The following is a 15,330-nucleotide window of genomic DNA, read 5'->3' as shown; positions in this document are numbered from 1 at the left end:
TAAAAGAGGTTGTAAACACGGCACGGCACAACGATTCAAAAGACGCCGACTTCACTCGAGGGTGGCGTCAGCGTAAATCGACTAAATAGTGTTTACTGTCGAGGGTGTACAATACTGAGGAATTCTTTGCGGTAACAAATAAAAGGGAACAATGACTAAAACTGTCTCTGTTGACAACCACCGTTATTGCGTAACTTATTATAGCCTCAGACATTCTTTTAGTGGTCTGAGTTATTAGCACAGCCATAATTCATGCTCCGTGAACAAGCTACATTGCTAATTGCGGATCTATGAATACTGTAAAATACTTTATTTTAGCTGGAATTAATTTGCGCTGAAAAGACTTTTTTTTGGGTGTTTTGTATGGAATTTATTTTCACTGATTTTTCACGAGTTGAATGTGAAATATAGGAAAAATAGTATATTCGCTGGATTTCATTTTCACTGAATCATTCCTTCAGCGAAAATTAATTCCAAGCGAAAATAAAGTATTTTACAGTATACGTTTTCACGATCAGGACTCTTGTCTCATAAAATGTAGGCATGCGGCAACGCAGATTAATTGACGTTTTTTTCCCGATTCCCTATAGTTGTCTTTCAGTAAAAACAAGTACATGTATTGTCAATTAGTAAGCTGTTAATTAATAACTGAAATTATGTATAGAGTGGCATTCATCATTTCAGTGCATCCGGGCTCAAAACACGACCAGAAGCTGAGGATTTTGGCTTCGCATATATATGTTACAACGTGGTGCATACTGCTAACACCTCAGACCACTAAAAAAAGTGTGTTCTGAGGCTAAAATAATATCACAGACCACAGCACAATCCGAATAAACGATCCATAGAAGGCTACACAGGTATGTGTAACTTGTAAATTTAAGTGGCTGCTAGCGTAAAGTAAAGCAAGTACAAAAGAAGACCGAACACACAACAGGATAAATTTGCACCGTCTACTATAAATGCATTAATTATTCACGCGGTTTAATTTCGTTATTTTCACTAATAAGTAAAATCCGCTAAATTAAATCCACATTGACATGTAAAATAACAATAAACTCATTGTTTCTCTGGCAAATTGGTGAACTTAAAATTAGTTACATTAAATGTCAGTGAAAATAAGTGTTTTGCAGTACTAGTTCGTATTACAGATTAGGAGAGTCAACATGTTTGTGGCAGTACGCATATGAGTAACATGGCGGGCTCATAAGAGGGGTGTTGCCACAGCAATAATGTAAACAATCGTGTCCCATGATTTCATGGTATCGAGAACGTGATTGGAAGCTGGAAACAACCAAGTATTCTCAGAAAGCAGTAAAAACAAATTGAGCAAGGTCGCGCAACCAAAGTACTTATTTCGCTTGTAAACAGTAAACTGGTTGTCAGTCTCGGTTTTACGAGATCATAACAGAAAACATTTATAGCGATATGTTTGTGATGGACATACTCTCTAACAGACTAGACACTTGGAAGATAGTCAGTCGGCGCGTGTTCCTTCTTGCTGCGTTCGTAATATTCGAGTCCACATGCCGACTGACACAGGCTGCAGTAGTGGTATGAAACCAAGTGTAAGTAGGAGAAGAATATTTACTGTCTTTCTGGAAATAATAAACCGCTGGTAGAGGTATTCAGATACCATAATCCCATATCAAATATATTATATCACATCATCTTTACGACGGTCAGGGACAGTGGAGTAGAAACGGATAATACCGGGGCTTGTTTAATGAAACAAACATCGTTCACTATAAATGTATATCGCTTCTCTTTCAAGTTGAGGATCAATTACTCTGGCGTTTCAAGTCCCTTGGTACACGAACAACAACGAGAAGATCGACCCCGCCAAGGAATTGCAGCGACTTCAGCTCAACGTTTTCTATAATTAAAGACGTAGTTTGTATCGAAAGAAGCGACAATGGTTGCGCTGCTAGGTCTCTCTGGCCGAAAATAATCACTTTTCTCCCGCAGCACTGGATGCTCACAACGCCTTCATCCATGATCCGTTCCCGAATCAATACTCACCGTCGTTCTTCGTGAAAACCGCCCTTTGAACTGAACTCTGGAATTCAATTGACTTTAACTATTTTTCTTCTTCTCCACTTTATTCGATCCGCGCGGTTCTCACTTAGATTTAAAGTTTCCGCAACATGCCGCCTCCCCGGGGTCATTGCTAAGGGTCAGCAAAGGAAATTAATTTTCATCTCGAACCTTTACGTTGAAACTTGAGCATATTCTTGTTGCGCGTAAAGCACTAGTAAAATAGGCTAATAAGCCACTGGCAGTTGAAAGAAACAATATAGTTTTCCATTAGTCGATGTGAAATGCTGATTGTAGCTATTTTCGTATACTAGTATTCTATTCAGTTGTCTGTGCGGTCGCGTTTCACTCTGTAAGACGCCCTCTGGAGCCCAGTACCGAGAACCATACCATTGCGAAAACGAGCAATTAACGCCCATATGGTACGGCAATGTTTGAAGTCGGTTTAACAAGTGAGCGTAAAAGGCTCGTAAAATGAATGAAATAACTTGTAGGCCGTGTTTTTATGTACGAAAACCAAACTGGAACGGCAAAACGCGAGATTAATATTATGTATTTGTTAAATGTAAAAATAAATAAATAAATAAAATTTCCGTCATAATAATATTGTAGACTGTGCGACTAGTTGAGAGTATAAATACAAAATATGGTGGGTGTGATAAAGTGTTCGGTATACGTAATAAAAGCTTTACATCATAGCTGCCCTACAGTCCTTTTCTACTGAAAAAGGATGCCGACATGCCGCCTCACCACTCGTGAACTGACTACCGGTGATTCAACGCAACGAGCTAATATTACTTCGTTTATTTCAAACATAATATTAGCACCGGCTATCTCGTTGTTTCGTTAAAACAACCCGGTAATTGCGACAGTAAATTCACTAACGCCAGCGACGGAGTCGGGGAGCGTGATGTGTGTTCCCAAGATTGAAAATGGTTCTGCGCAAATACAGGAAAAATGATAAAAAATAATAACGGCTTATTATAGATGTGAACGGCCGTTGTATTTTAACCGGTTGCATTCCGCATGATAATTTTATAGAATTTGTTCCTGTTATTTTACAATCGAAAAGTATGTTATTCCTTTTATGACATTCACGGTGGCGTGCGAATACTCCGTTGTATCGAAAGGTAAAAGCAACAACGTATTGTCGGCTCCCTTGTACGATGTTGAAGTTGCATCTATCCGGCTCTGATCATGAATAGTACCCCCCAAAAATGTCAACCCCATAACTGTAGACCAATGAACAGATTTATAACAAAAGCACTATAATTAAGTTCGGGGAAAGCCAATAGGAGGTGTGTTTAGAGCGCGGGTGCTTTTATTGTAGTACGCCATCAATCAGTTGGTGACAGGCGAGGTGTTGGCCCCGCCCACCAGTCACTGGCTCTAGTATCCCAAAGAGAGCCGACATAAACGCCAAAACCCTGTGAAGAATACCGCTTCTTGTTACACAGTCATTGGCGCGGGCCGAAGAACACGCAGCTAGCATCGCGTCGCTGTGGATTTTCTACCCCGTTGAGGAATATACTTGCTGTTTTCGTCATTTCTGGATTTTAGATGGTGTGAGCGCAGCCTTTGGCTTGTGCTGGCGAGCCAGGAGAACTGAGCATGGGCAAACTTCAGAGTAAACACGGTACGTTTTCATACGTCGTTCTCGGTCAACTTGAATAGCGTGTCGTGAGGGAGTGTGTGTGCTACTGACTCCGAACGTACACAGTTTACACACTGCGTACAATGTCATATTTTGGCTTTTGTTATGGAGCTTGCGTGTTTTCTCGAGCTTTAATTTCTAATTGGTATTAATTTTTCTTTTCTTTCCTTACTTGTCATTTTTATATTATTGGTCGTAACTCAAGCAGCTGTGCCGTTCAAGAAACGTGAGAGTCCCGAAGGTGAGCACATTTCAGTCGTAGTTCGGCGCAATCGCCCGTTCAGGATCGGAGCTACAGTTAGCCTCAGTATGGACCTAAGAAGGTCTCGTCGCATCAGATACAATTTTTTTTAAATTTTATTTTACAATTAAATACAATGAATGTTTGTATCTAATCTAGGTGGAACCTACGTTCTCAATAGCAACTTCAATACCAAATATCGGAACATAGAGGAGTACAATCGTCAGAAATCGACCACAGGTTGGAATTTGGCCACTTACAAAGAGTGCCGATTGAATCCGGTAAGTGTGCGTTGAACAGCATATTCATTTCGTGTTCTGCTACTATTTGTTTCGGCGGTCTTTGGTCTGAATCTGCGTTGATTGTTCCGCGAAGACAGTTTGCCGTTAGGTACGTGTCGGGCTGGCCACACATGGCGAGAAATCGGGACGAGGATATCCCTTGTGTTGTTTGTTGTTCGCTGGGCCTTGCATGATGTATGGGGTAAAATCGACGTGCGTGTGTGTGTGGCCGATCTTGAGCTGGCAATGTTTTGCAGAAAACACGCTCTCCAGTTTGCTGTGTATTTGTATCCACTGATCAAAGGAATCGTATTTCATTGCCATCCGCCTTGAACTTCAGGAAAGCCATGTCGTTCTCTCATTAGCGCAGAATTCATGCGGCGTTTACAGAAAGAGGACATCATTTTCCGTGCTATATCGTGAGTGCTTACGGTAACATTACATTGCGGCTGTATTTGAAATTACGCAGCAAGGCAAGGTCGTAGGCAGCCTCATGCTCGTTTAATTTCTAGCCTGTTTTACGATTTACTATTTACTGTCGTGGCTGCGATAAACATGAGCCAGCGAGAAGTTGCTCGAATAATTTTAAATATACATGTCAGTTGACGTGCGGTCTTTTCTCTTTCATGGTCTTGATTGGTTTTGTTGAAAATCAAATTGTTGTTGTCAAGTCATTTGGTTCATAATTAATACATTGTGCTGGGTTTCATTTCCAGTTTTGTATCGTCTGTAATTAAATGGTAACCTTCATTTGCGCCGAATTTTAAGCTTCCCTTCTCTGCGATATGTATGTTACCCCCATATATATCGATATACATATTAAAAAAAGAGAACCATCCGTAGATCCGAGATGGACATGTTAAAACACTCGGAGATGCCTGCACAACCGGAAGTTGAACAATTGAGTATGAAAACAAAAGGGGGAATAAATTTAGTTCTGGTTGCCTATTGAGGAAAGAGTGTAGCGAGGCAACGTGAATTCATGCACGGACCTGTAATAGATGTAGGTAACCATAGTAACTACAGAACCAGAACGGACAAAAGCAAATGTCTTAAAGACAGGCATGGATATCTTAATACAATCCCCATGACGAGATCACTATGCTAGTATCAAAGGACTGCTAGTAGAAAGAAATGTCCAACTTCATTATGAAGGCAAAGGGTGTTAGCACAGTGTATGCTGAGTTTGCTGGAATAAACCAGTTTAGGGCTTGTAGATGTCATTCCCATAAAACAGTATAAATATATTGATGACATAGCCTTCAGTCCTGAATAGTCTTTTTTTAATGTTCAATGAGTATTTTTTATTAGCCAAAAAAGTATGCACAACTTTAACCAATGGCACTGCTCATATTTGTTCAAAAAAGAAAAAAAAATAGCTCTTGGTGGGTGGGAGAACTGGTACTAACTCTGGTATTTGAGTTATTTCTATTGATCATTTCTGGCCTAAGTGAGCATCTAGAAAGCTTTCAGCTGTGTTTCTATGAACTGACCAAGTCATATTAACTGTGAATTAAAAACAAAAAATTCAAAAACTCACCATATAGCTTAATTAGTTTAGTCTTACCATGCATGCTGCATGTGTTTAAGAGAAATTTGATTGGTTACACTAACAATACCATGACTATATTATGCCAAAAAAGTTCATTTGTTAAAGCTTTGATGAAAGCATGACTGAATTTAGTATAATAAACCATGGATGTTATGTATGTTTTTTTCTTGTAGTTTGCTATAATATGGGATCCCCTTTGGTTCATTAAATGGTTCTGTGTTGTTAATTCTTCAATACTATATTTCCATTTCATTAAATAGTAACAATTCATTGATGACAATGTGTAGTTAATAAGGTTTTTTGTGAAAATAGAATAAACAACTGAAATAATAATTAAGAAAAACAGGATGGTTTAAGATGATTGAATTGTAGAGTATATATACAGACATCTTGTTTACTCTGGCTGTAAAGTCCCCTTGTGAGAGATTATTGATTTGATAGTTCTGATTGTACTAACAAGTACGTTGTTTTGTTGTAAATACTGGGTTAGTCATTTAATGCCTGTATTTTTTTTTATGTTCACCGTGCAGTAATGGATGATAAAATGAATGAATATAAGTGGCGCTTCCATTTGCTATTGTTCTAGTACAAAGAATTCATGACTTTTTAATACCATAGTTGTCAATGCTTCATGCAGTATTGAACATTTTCATGTCAGGTTTTCTATGTTTTTATCCAAAATTCGAAAATGTCAGTGATCTTGTTCACTCTGATTAAAAGAGTGAGAATGCAGGTGTGTGTGTGGGGGGGGGGGGGGATGTTGGGGGGATGTTTGTGGTTGTAGATTTTATTTTTTTATTTATGTAGCTATGCTGTAAAGTGCTTTAATTTTGTAGGTCTCTGTAAATCAATGGTATTCAAAGGAGTCACACCCCATTTTGCCGAATATGAACTGCAAGACGGCAGTGACACTTTAAATAATCAAAAAAACCCTAGAAGTAAAAATTAAATGGTTTTTAGTAATTCACACATTACTCGAAGTAAGTTAAAAATATCATAGCTTTTTTTTCTTTCGTTTTAAAAATTTTAATAATAGTGCATATCAGTTTAAATCCTATTTGAGTTGTGTTTTCCCACCCACTCCCTAAGCAGAATATAAAAACTTTCAGAAATGGACCTTTCTCATAAGTTGTGCCCTCTAGTGGCAGAGCGCTTTGATGACGTAAACCGATGGCACAAAAGCTGTTCAAATTGTCCATCAAAATCTTATTGTTTTCTTGTTATCTATCAATGAAATTGATGTCTTTGAGAGATTTACTTTAAACTAGATGATGAACGACTAAACAACCAAACATTGTTGTCGCTTTGAATGACATTGCTTTCACTCACATTCATCATTTTGACGCTACACAAGTGCACTTAATTCACTGGAAGATGGCAACTTATAGGATTGCTGTATTAGAATGATGTAGCTTTCTGGTATAAATGTTTTTTTTTCTGTCATTTTCCCTGTGCAATTTAAAAAAAATATTTTTTGTAAATTCTCAGAATTCATCAACTTTATGTTGTTCAACCCCTAATGTTGTATTATTCAGACTCGAATCGATGTCTCAAAAATACTGGTAAATGTTATTAAAACTGATTTGAAAATTGACTTAAAAATGTATAAAGTTGGTTTGGAGGAGAGAAAGATGGATGTAAAAGAGACAAGACAGGATGTTTGTGAGGAGAATCATAGTTGATAAGTGATTTCTTAACAGAGTACAGTCTACTGTTGTTTTGACCAGTCATCCATAGCAATATCTACACTGTGCAGGCAGTGACCTGCTGATATAGTGGGATGGGTCCCAGTTCTGTTAGAAGGTCCAGTGTCAATGACCCTTGCGGTCAGCATCAAAGGCTCATCCTGTTTTCTAATCTCTTTGAAGTGTAAGATATGTGTATGTATTTATTTAAATGCCTACATTTGTTAAGGAGTCAGCACTGTCGTCTTTTGTAGATATGCTGACATCGTTGACACTAAGGCAATTCTTTGTGGCTTATTTGGTTGATCCGATTTTCCTCTCTTTTAATTGTTTTGAGTTGAAGGCCTGAGGCATTTTAGTAAGTGGAGTTTTTATGCCCAACATTTTATTGATACAAAATTTTAATAGATAGAATATAATTTTTATGAAGTACTACTTGCATTCCTTCTCCACTGTTCCTAATTATTTGAGTAATCTGACTTTCTATCACAAGAACGATCTGTCAATTAAAACCAATTGAAAGTAGAAGAAGTTTACTTACTTACATGTGTAAGCTCTTTGTTTGGATTCTTAAAAGGAACTAGACAGTTAGACAGTTATCAATAGAAACTTCTTTTCCTCCTGGTTTGCTCAGTAGGAAGTGTTTAATTGTGCCACTGAAAATATCTTGAATATTTCATTCAAATGAATTGTGGATGCTTATATACATTAAGTAACTCAGACCAGTGAGTCATTTCATTGCTACCATACACTGGTGAAAAGTAAGATGGTTTTACTGTTGCAGAATTATTTATAATTGCAAATTTGCTGCCCACTAATAAGAAATACTCAAATACTGTTGAAATCGTAAAATTAAAGTCCCTGTTCCTGAATGAAAATACTATTTTTTTTCATCAAATTTATACAACAGTATATAACAATATTGTGATTGATTGAAAAGAAAATTCATAAATCCTGTCTACGTTGTCGCCGTTGAAAAAAATACCAAAAAGGAAGACCACCAAATGAATTCTGAATTTTGATTGAAATTACATTTTATACGAACCCAGAAGAATGGATGAAATGAAGAAAAAGGTAATAAAGCCGCTGCAGACTTGCAGACTGGTGATAAAATTTTATATCTTTTCCGTAGTTGCATTGCACAGGCTCTTTTAATATGGGTCAGGTGATTTGAAAAGAACATTGTAATGTTGTCGACTGCTGTGCAGGAAAGAAAATAAAAATTCTAATTCGATTTTGAAACTCCCTGAGATATAAACCAATGGATGCTAGTGTCAGAATAATTTGAAATATTGTCGAAATCACTACAGTTATTCTGAAGTTGACGTCAATGTCGCTCTGATAAAAATATCAAAATGTGATTGTATATGCAGTTAAAACTAAAATTCAAAATCATCTTTGTCGGCCATTTTGAATGGTTTCGATGACACATTGCGCCTTTTATTCTCTCTATTTTGATAGCACTCGTTGTACTTGCACATATGTATCAGTGGTATTGATTGTTGCAAATTCAGCTGTGACCATAACATGTCTTTGTTGTTTTTAATTAAATGGATTTCGTTTTTTGAATTATCAGTTGATAACCAGAAGAGAATAAATTAACCATTGTCACATTCAAAATATACTACATAGACCGATTTTTTTTCCAATGGATAGTGCATTCACCTTTTTTAGTGATGGTACTTTCTGCAACAATATGGAAAGGGACATTATTTCACTTTTCAAATCATTTCACTTGCATTCAAAATTTAATTTTTGACATTAAAAATATGTTCATATTATTGATTGTGCAAACCAGTTGTAATTGCCCAATAATTAAATAAAACAGACAAATACAAACTGCATCTGTAAATGAATGTGTATTTCAAATTCCAATATTAACTTTGAAAAGCAAATTCTTTTGGAATATGACCTGTATGGTTATAGACATCTGTGTATATGTCTTTTTATTTCAGATCCAAAATATTTTACTCCGGGTAAGAGGATCATTAGTTTATTTTTTTAGAAGTATTATTACTGCTAATTGTCGGTGGCTTATTTCTAGGCCATATGGAGTTATTATGATGTAGTTTGGGGTCATAACAAGTCTGTTCGATTTTCTTGTTTGCAAATAGCAGGTAACCTTCTGTAAAACATATGCCTTGTATTAATTAGGTTTCTAACTGAATTAAATTCATGGATTCCAAATTCTTCTTGAGTTCTCAAAACAAGAAACTATCAATTTCCAGAGATTGCACTGCTGCATTCTGGGATGCCATTATCGAGTAGTGTGCATTTGATTTATATCTGTTGCTAATTCTCTTAATTGTGAATGCTTGAACTATACAGATAATCTTAGTGAGTTATTATTTAATATGTTCCTGTATTTTTTTAATTCACGTGAGTTCTACTACCACATAAAATATGTTAAAATATATGTATATATTAAGTTTCTTTAAGAAAGTGTGGAAGAGTGTATCGTGTGTAACTTTATTACAAATAATACCGATTTTGTCCCAAAATGACAAGCTCTCTCTAAATTTGTCTTATACCCTTACTGACCTTAGTTTTAACTATACTTTTGCATTAAGTTACACATCGTGACAACGTACGACTATTATCACTTGTTATTCATGTCATTTGATTCATCAAGAGTCGTTGAGTTAGGTTTAATGTAGCGCTGAAAAGAAAATCATGAAAGAGTTAACGCTTAGCCTTTGAAGTTGAGAACAACAATATGTTGTTGTATCTTGGTCTCTTGTCCCGACGACTTGGTCATTTGTTGTCTTTGCCTTGCATTCCACACTGTATTGTGGTAGTTATGAATGAAAATCAGCGCTCTGCTATCTATCTGCCTTAGGGGTTATGAGAAAGCGAGTGGAACTTGAAAAGCAGGTTTTGACAGTTCAGTATAAAATGATGACTTGTTTACAAGTGCAACATTCTTAACATTGGCCTAGCATAAAGGCTGAACATCTTCAGGATTCAGACCCCCTGTTAATGTGGATTCAAAATAAACCTGCTGCTTATTGGTAATGTTTATTCTGATTATTTTGGCTGGAGTTACTTGTACTTGTTACCACATACTGTAAATTACTTTATGTTCACCTGAAATTTACTTTTGCTATTTTCACTGGAGGGATACTTTTAAATACTTTATTTTAGCTGGAATTAATTTTCACTAAAAGGATATTTTGGGTGTTTTGTATTGAATTTATTTTCACTGATTTTTGACTAGTTGAATGTAAAATATAGAAAAAAAAGGTATATTCGCTGGATTTTATTTACACTGTAACTTTCCTTCAGCGAAAATTAATTCCAAGCGAAAATAAAGTATTTCACGGTATACTGTTTTTCCTATATTTTACATTCAACTCATCAAAAACCAGTGAAAATACACTTTATACAAAACAGTCAAAATTTCATACTAATGATGCACTGTCAAAGTTGTTTAAAGTAGTCTGACTCTTATGAGAGCAAACTTGAAACATACTGGACTGACCATCAAAATAGTTTCATCTAATCCCTAACCTTAACTTAAAACACTTGACGATTTCTGAGCGATTTTATTAAATTTGTATCTCGTTGTAATTTACATATACAGGCTGGCTGAATGGTTTGAAACTTTAATAAATCTGATATCACACATCCATTATTGTATTTCCTTTATCTCTCATTAATTTTTTTATTGTCCTAACTGATATAAAAACAAAAAAAAAAAAATTGTCGGTCTGATGCATTTATTGATACTTTGTCACAATTAGTGTTTATAAATTGTATATGAGATAATATAAATGCACCAGATGTTCACCCTTCCCTCCCTCTTCATAAATAACCTCTTGGATGTATTCATTCACTACTGTATTTATATAAAACTTGACTGCTGGATATCACATGAGTATATTAAATGTGGACATTGTAACTTTGTGTAGTAATGCTTATGAAGGCCTTGCAGGTATCACTGCCATTACTCACATTCAATGTGGGTCCCATACTACACATAGTAACTTCTACATATGCAAGGCAAATGTGTTATTTACACAAAACTTTTCTTTTGAACAACAATATTTTCAAATATATCTGAGAAATTCTCTCATTTAAGCTTTTTTTGATACCATACATATTTCTAAGGTTAAGGTGATTAAATATGATATTTCATTATTTGTTGAGATGAACTAGAAGATATGGAGACCATATTGGGTGAGAAGGCTGTTTTGAAAACATCTCTGGATATCATTGCATTAATAGGATCTTTTAAGTTAAGATGTTGAGTCCTATTGGATTACGTGTGAAATGAACAACATTGTGAAATGTCAACACCACATGTGTGTATGTTACATGTAACTACGTCACACGCGCCCTGAAAATGGGATGTTTAAACGCTAAGAGCATTTATGAATGGAAAAGAATTTGACCATTGTTTATTAAAGCTGTGCCGGTATGAGTTCATAAAGCATGAGTTCTTGGTGAGTTAGTAGCTTAATTGTAAAGATAAAAAGTATTATTTTCCCCTCCCTATTTAGGTGAAGTGAGCGCAACAAATGGGTGCGGTTATTCAGCATCAGTGAACCAGGTCTGAGCTAGCTATTACAACACTCAGCTTAGTTTACATTGAACTAAATTACGTGGAAACTATGATTCTGAATGAAAAAAAGAATTTATCCCAACATTCCATTAATGCGTCTCAAAAATTCCGGAAGTTATACATAAAAGTTTAATGCCACTGGAATTAAAAACAATCACATGATTTGTGACGTATGGATCGTTTGAAATCACTTTTGAATCCCATTTAATTTTATTCATTGTATTAAGATCAAATTTCTGTGTTTCTAAACTTTTATCTGATAGGACACTGTTCATTATTTTGTTGTGTCTCAGTTATTGGTAAGATATTTTTAACAGATGGTTATAATAGCATAAAGATTGTGGCTGTAGGATATACTAGCTGAGGAACCAAATCCGTATGCAGGTGATCTAGGTGAAATAATATGTGTCTGGTACTCAGTGGGTGGTCCGTTCAGTCTTCTGAAATACATGTAGTAAATCAGAAATTTAAAAGTTAAAATAATGATTTTGTATTTTTCTACTCTTTTCTGTTTTGTGTGTACTGTGGACATTTATGATATCAAACACAAAATAGCACAATTGTAGGGATTGAACTGATTGAAGCCAAATTACCCATGATTCTCTTTGTTATTATAGTTTGGGAGGGGCACTAAAAATGATTGTGCTCAGATTTTGTGAACTGTATTTGAGTGCAGTATTATTGTCCATTATTGAGCCTGAGTGAATTTTCTGAGGTTGCTGCTTGGCTAGTTTGAGCTGTGAAGTACTCCCCCCCCCCCCCCAATCTAACGGAGAATGCGTTAAATATACTCCTGGGGAATGGCTGAATTGGAAATTTAGTAAAGTTAAAAGCTTTATCATACTGAGGCTTGGCATGCTGTTAAGTCACCACAGTGTTATCTGTTAGAAAAAAAGGGCAATGCTTTTAAAAGGCGCAGATTTTGCTGCCTTCATAAGTATGATTATCAGGCACTGTTTGAACTCTCCGAGATGTATGCAGAGCCAAAACAAGCTTTATGTCCAACTCTTCCTCAAGTAATGCTACCCCCACCTTTATCTACAATGGTTTAATCACCTTTTGTGTTTGTTTCCTCCAGTGTAGTTGTAAATACCTGTTTTGTAAACACAATCTTGTTGACTGTTTCCACTTCATCAGGGTAGACATTACACTGTTAAATGTTCTTGAATTACACCTGCGTTGCATCTATGGCAGTAAACTCATCTTGGTAATAAAAATAAGTTCAAATAAGATTGGCTTACAATTTGACATCAGCAACATCTGAGATTGAATTGTTTATTCATTTACTATATTGTTGCCAATTATTTCTGCGTAGGGTAAACTATTATTACTCGGATACAAGCATTGAAATACCAACCTCAATACCAGTGGTTCATTTTGCACTGCTGTATATTATAATCTCAACCTAATTATGGTTCTGATAAACCGTTTTAATGTTGCGAGACAAATTTTGAAAGGCAGTGTAAAATCATTTGTAGCAGTGAAAATATCACTGGGTTCCTAGACATGAAGTCAACTTCTATAAATATTTTTCTCAAAAATGTCATCATCTAATCATGGGAATTAAATGCTTTATATCACTGTTTTGGCAAGTATAGTTACACTGATGGGAAACATGCTATTAATAAGAAGAACTCGGTAGTATGTGAAACTATTGGTAAAAATATCATTGGTGAGGATAAATCTAAGCTTATAATGTTCAACTGTTGAATTCAAATAAAAAGGTTGGTTTGAGCAAGTCAAAGTTTAAAGGTCATTCAAACTAAGCCCCACTATAAAGTGATCATATGTTTGTGTCGATTGTCTTTACAAATATCATTCTTTGATTATGATTTTTTTCAATGAAATGGAAATGCTTCAGATCCCACTATTCTAATAGTGCAGCATTGATGGGAATCAAGTTCTTGTGTGAGGGGTGTTTTTTCATGTCTTGGGTGTTGGTGTTGGTGGGTGTTTCTAAATTTATGAGCGAATAATGTGATATCAATAAGCTAGAAGAATGAACCATTTTTTTTATTGATATGTATTCTTTTTTATTGGGAATTTAATTCTTCCAATCTATGGCCAACAATTGTCTTCATTATGGGACATTTGCTTGATGTGGGTTGATTGATTGATTGATTGATGGTGGGATATGTACTCCTCTGTTCCAGCTGGATAATTGTCCTGCAATCCAATTTAAAACCAAAAATAACACCCTGTAGGAAATTAGTCTTATAAATAAAATTAGTGTTATTATTATTATAAGAACAAAACCTGAACCCAAATGTTGCCACGATTTTTTTTTTAATTATTCGACTATAGAAAATATTTTTTTTTTTTAATTTTCTATTATACACCGATAGACAATCAAGTTTGTTGCCCCTATACATGACAATAATGACTTCAAAAAACAGGTCAAAGATTGATGTAGTTTGGAAATAATCCTATATTTTGCACAATAAATAGCTTTATGTGTCTAAAAAGACATTGTGTATTTTGAAAAAACTTCTGAAAAATTAATGAAAGAGAGACCTTTTTCTCACACTATATCTCTAAGAATTATTTTTTGGTGATATTAGTGATAAATCATCAAAATTACATTTTGTGTATATGAAATAGATAAATGCATAAACAACATAGCACACCAGCTAAACCATTCTGTGGTATTTGAGGCTACATCAGGTGACCTGTACATAGTAGAGCATTAATTTCACATCACAGCGTGAACGTTCCTTTTTAATTGAGTAGTTTCTGGAAAGCATTTCTTGTTGATACTTTGGAATGACCTGACAAGAATCAAGTTTGAGTTACACCATGAACTTCTCAGACTGAGCATGATCACAATTGCTTACAAATACAATTTTTATTTTATGAAAAACATTTTGTGAGTTGATGATTTTTCTCCTTCAATTTAAGAAGAACAGCCTAAATTATATACGTATTCTACTATCCCCTATGATTGTCACACAGTGAACATAAGATGCATAGTGAATACAGTCATGGTCAGATATTCATGATCAAAAATTAGATTAAAAATCCCTTCGTTGCAAACAGTGGCAATCAGAATTGTGATTATTGATTATGATGAATTCACTGCATCTAAGTTGAACAATAATTTGGGTTGCCTATAATTTGTGAGATTTACTTTCCTATTAAACTGACTGGTCATACATTAGCAGTATTAAGACTACCATATTATGGAAAAAACAGTTCAATTTATGTAGATTAATGAAAATGTTGATTGTCAGGGTGATTCTGTATCTGTAAAGAAGTGATTGATTCATATGTATGCATTGATTTGCTTCTTCTTTACTCTGAGGCACGTACAAATTTA

General features: G+C 35.3%; 1 protein-coding gene across 2 annotated transcripts in view; it reads left to right on the top strand.

Annotated features, from left to right (window-relative positions):
• Window positions 1-956: 956 nt before the first annotated feature.
• Window positions 957-15,330, top strand: part of LOC100313662 (naked cuticle-like protein) — a 30,224-nt gene continuing 15,850 nt past the window's right edge. Inside the window, exons 1-4 of one of the 2 annotated variants that reach the window (XM_085499883.1) lie at window positions 957-1,568; window positions 1,775-3,673; window positions 3,900-3,932; window positions 4,092-4,213. In XM_085499883.1, coding sequence (XP_085356009.1) covers window positions 3,649-3,673; window positions 3,900-3,932; window positions 4,092-4,213 — 180 coding nt within the window. In that variant the 5' untranslated portion in view covers window positions 957-1,568; window positions 1,775-3,648. Of the gene's footprint in view, window positions 3,674-3,899; window positions 3,933-4,091; window positions 4,214-15,330 lie in introns of both variants that reach the window. The other variant, XM_006819683.3, reaches the window with a different exon arrangement.

The sequence above is a fragment of the Saccoglossus kowalevskii genome, chromosome 6 (genome assembly GCF_978046115.1).
Source record: "Saccoglossus kowalevskii chromosome 6, keSacKowa6.1, whole genome shotgun sequence".
NCBI classification, from domain to species: domain Eukaryota; kingdom Metazoa; phylum Hemichordata; class Enteropneusta; family Harrimaniidae; genus Saccoglossus; species Saccoglossus kowalevskii.
Note: the sequence above shows the minus strand (reverse complement) of the source record. Positions and strands in the feature narration are given on the sequence as shown.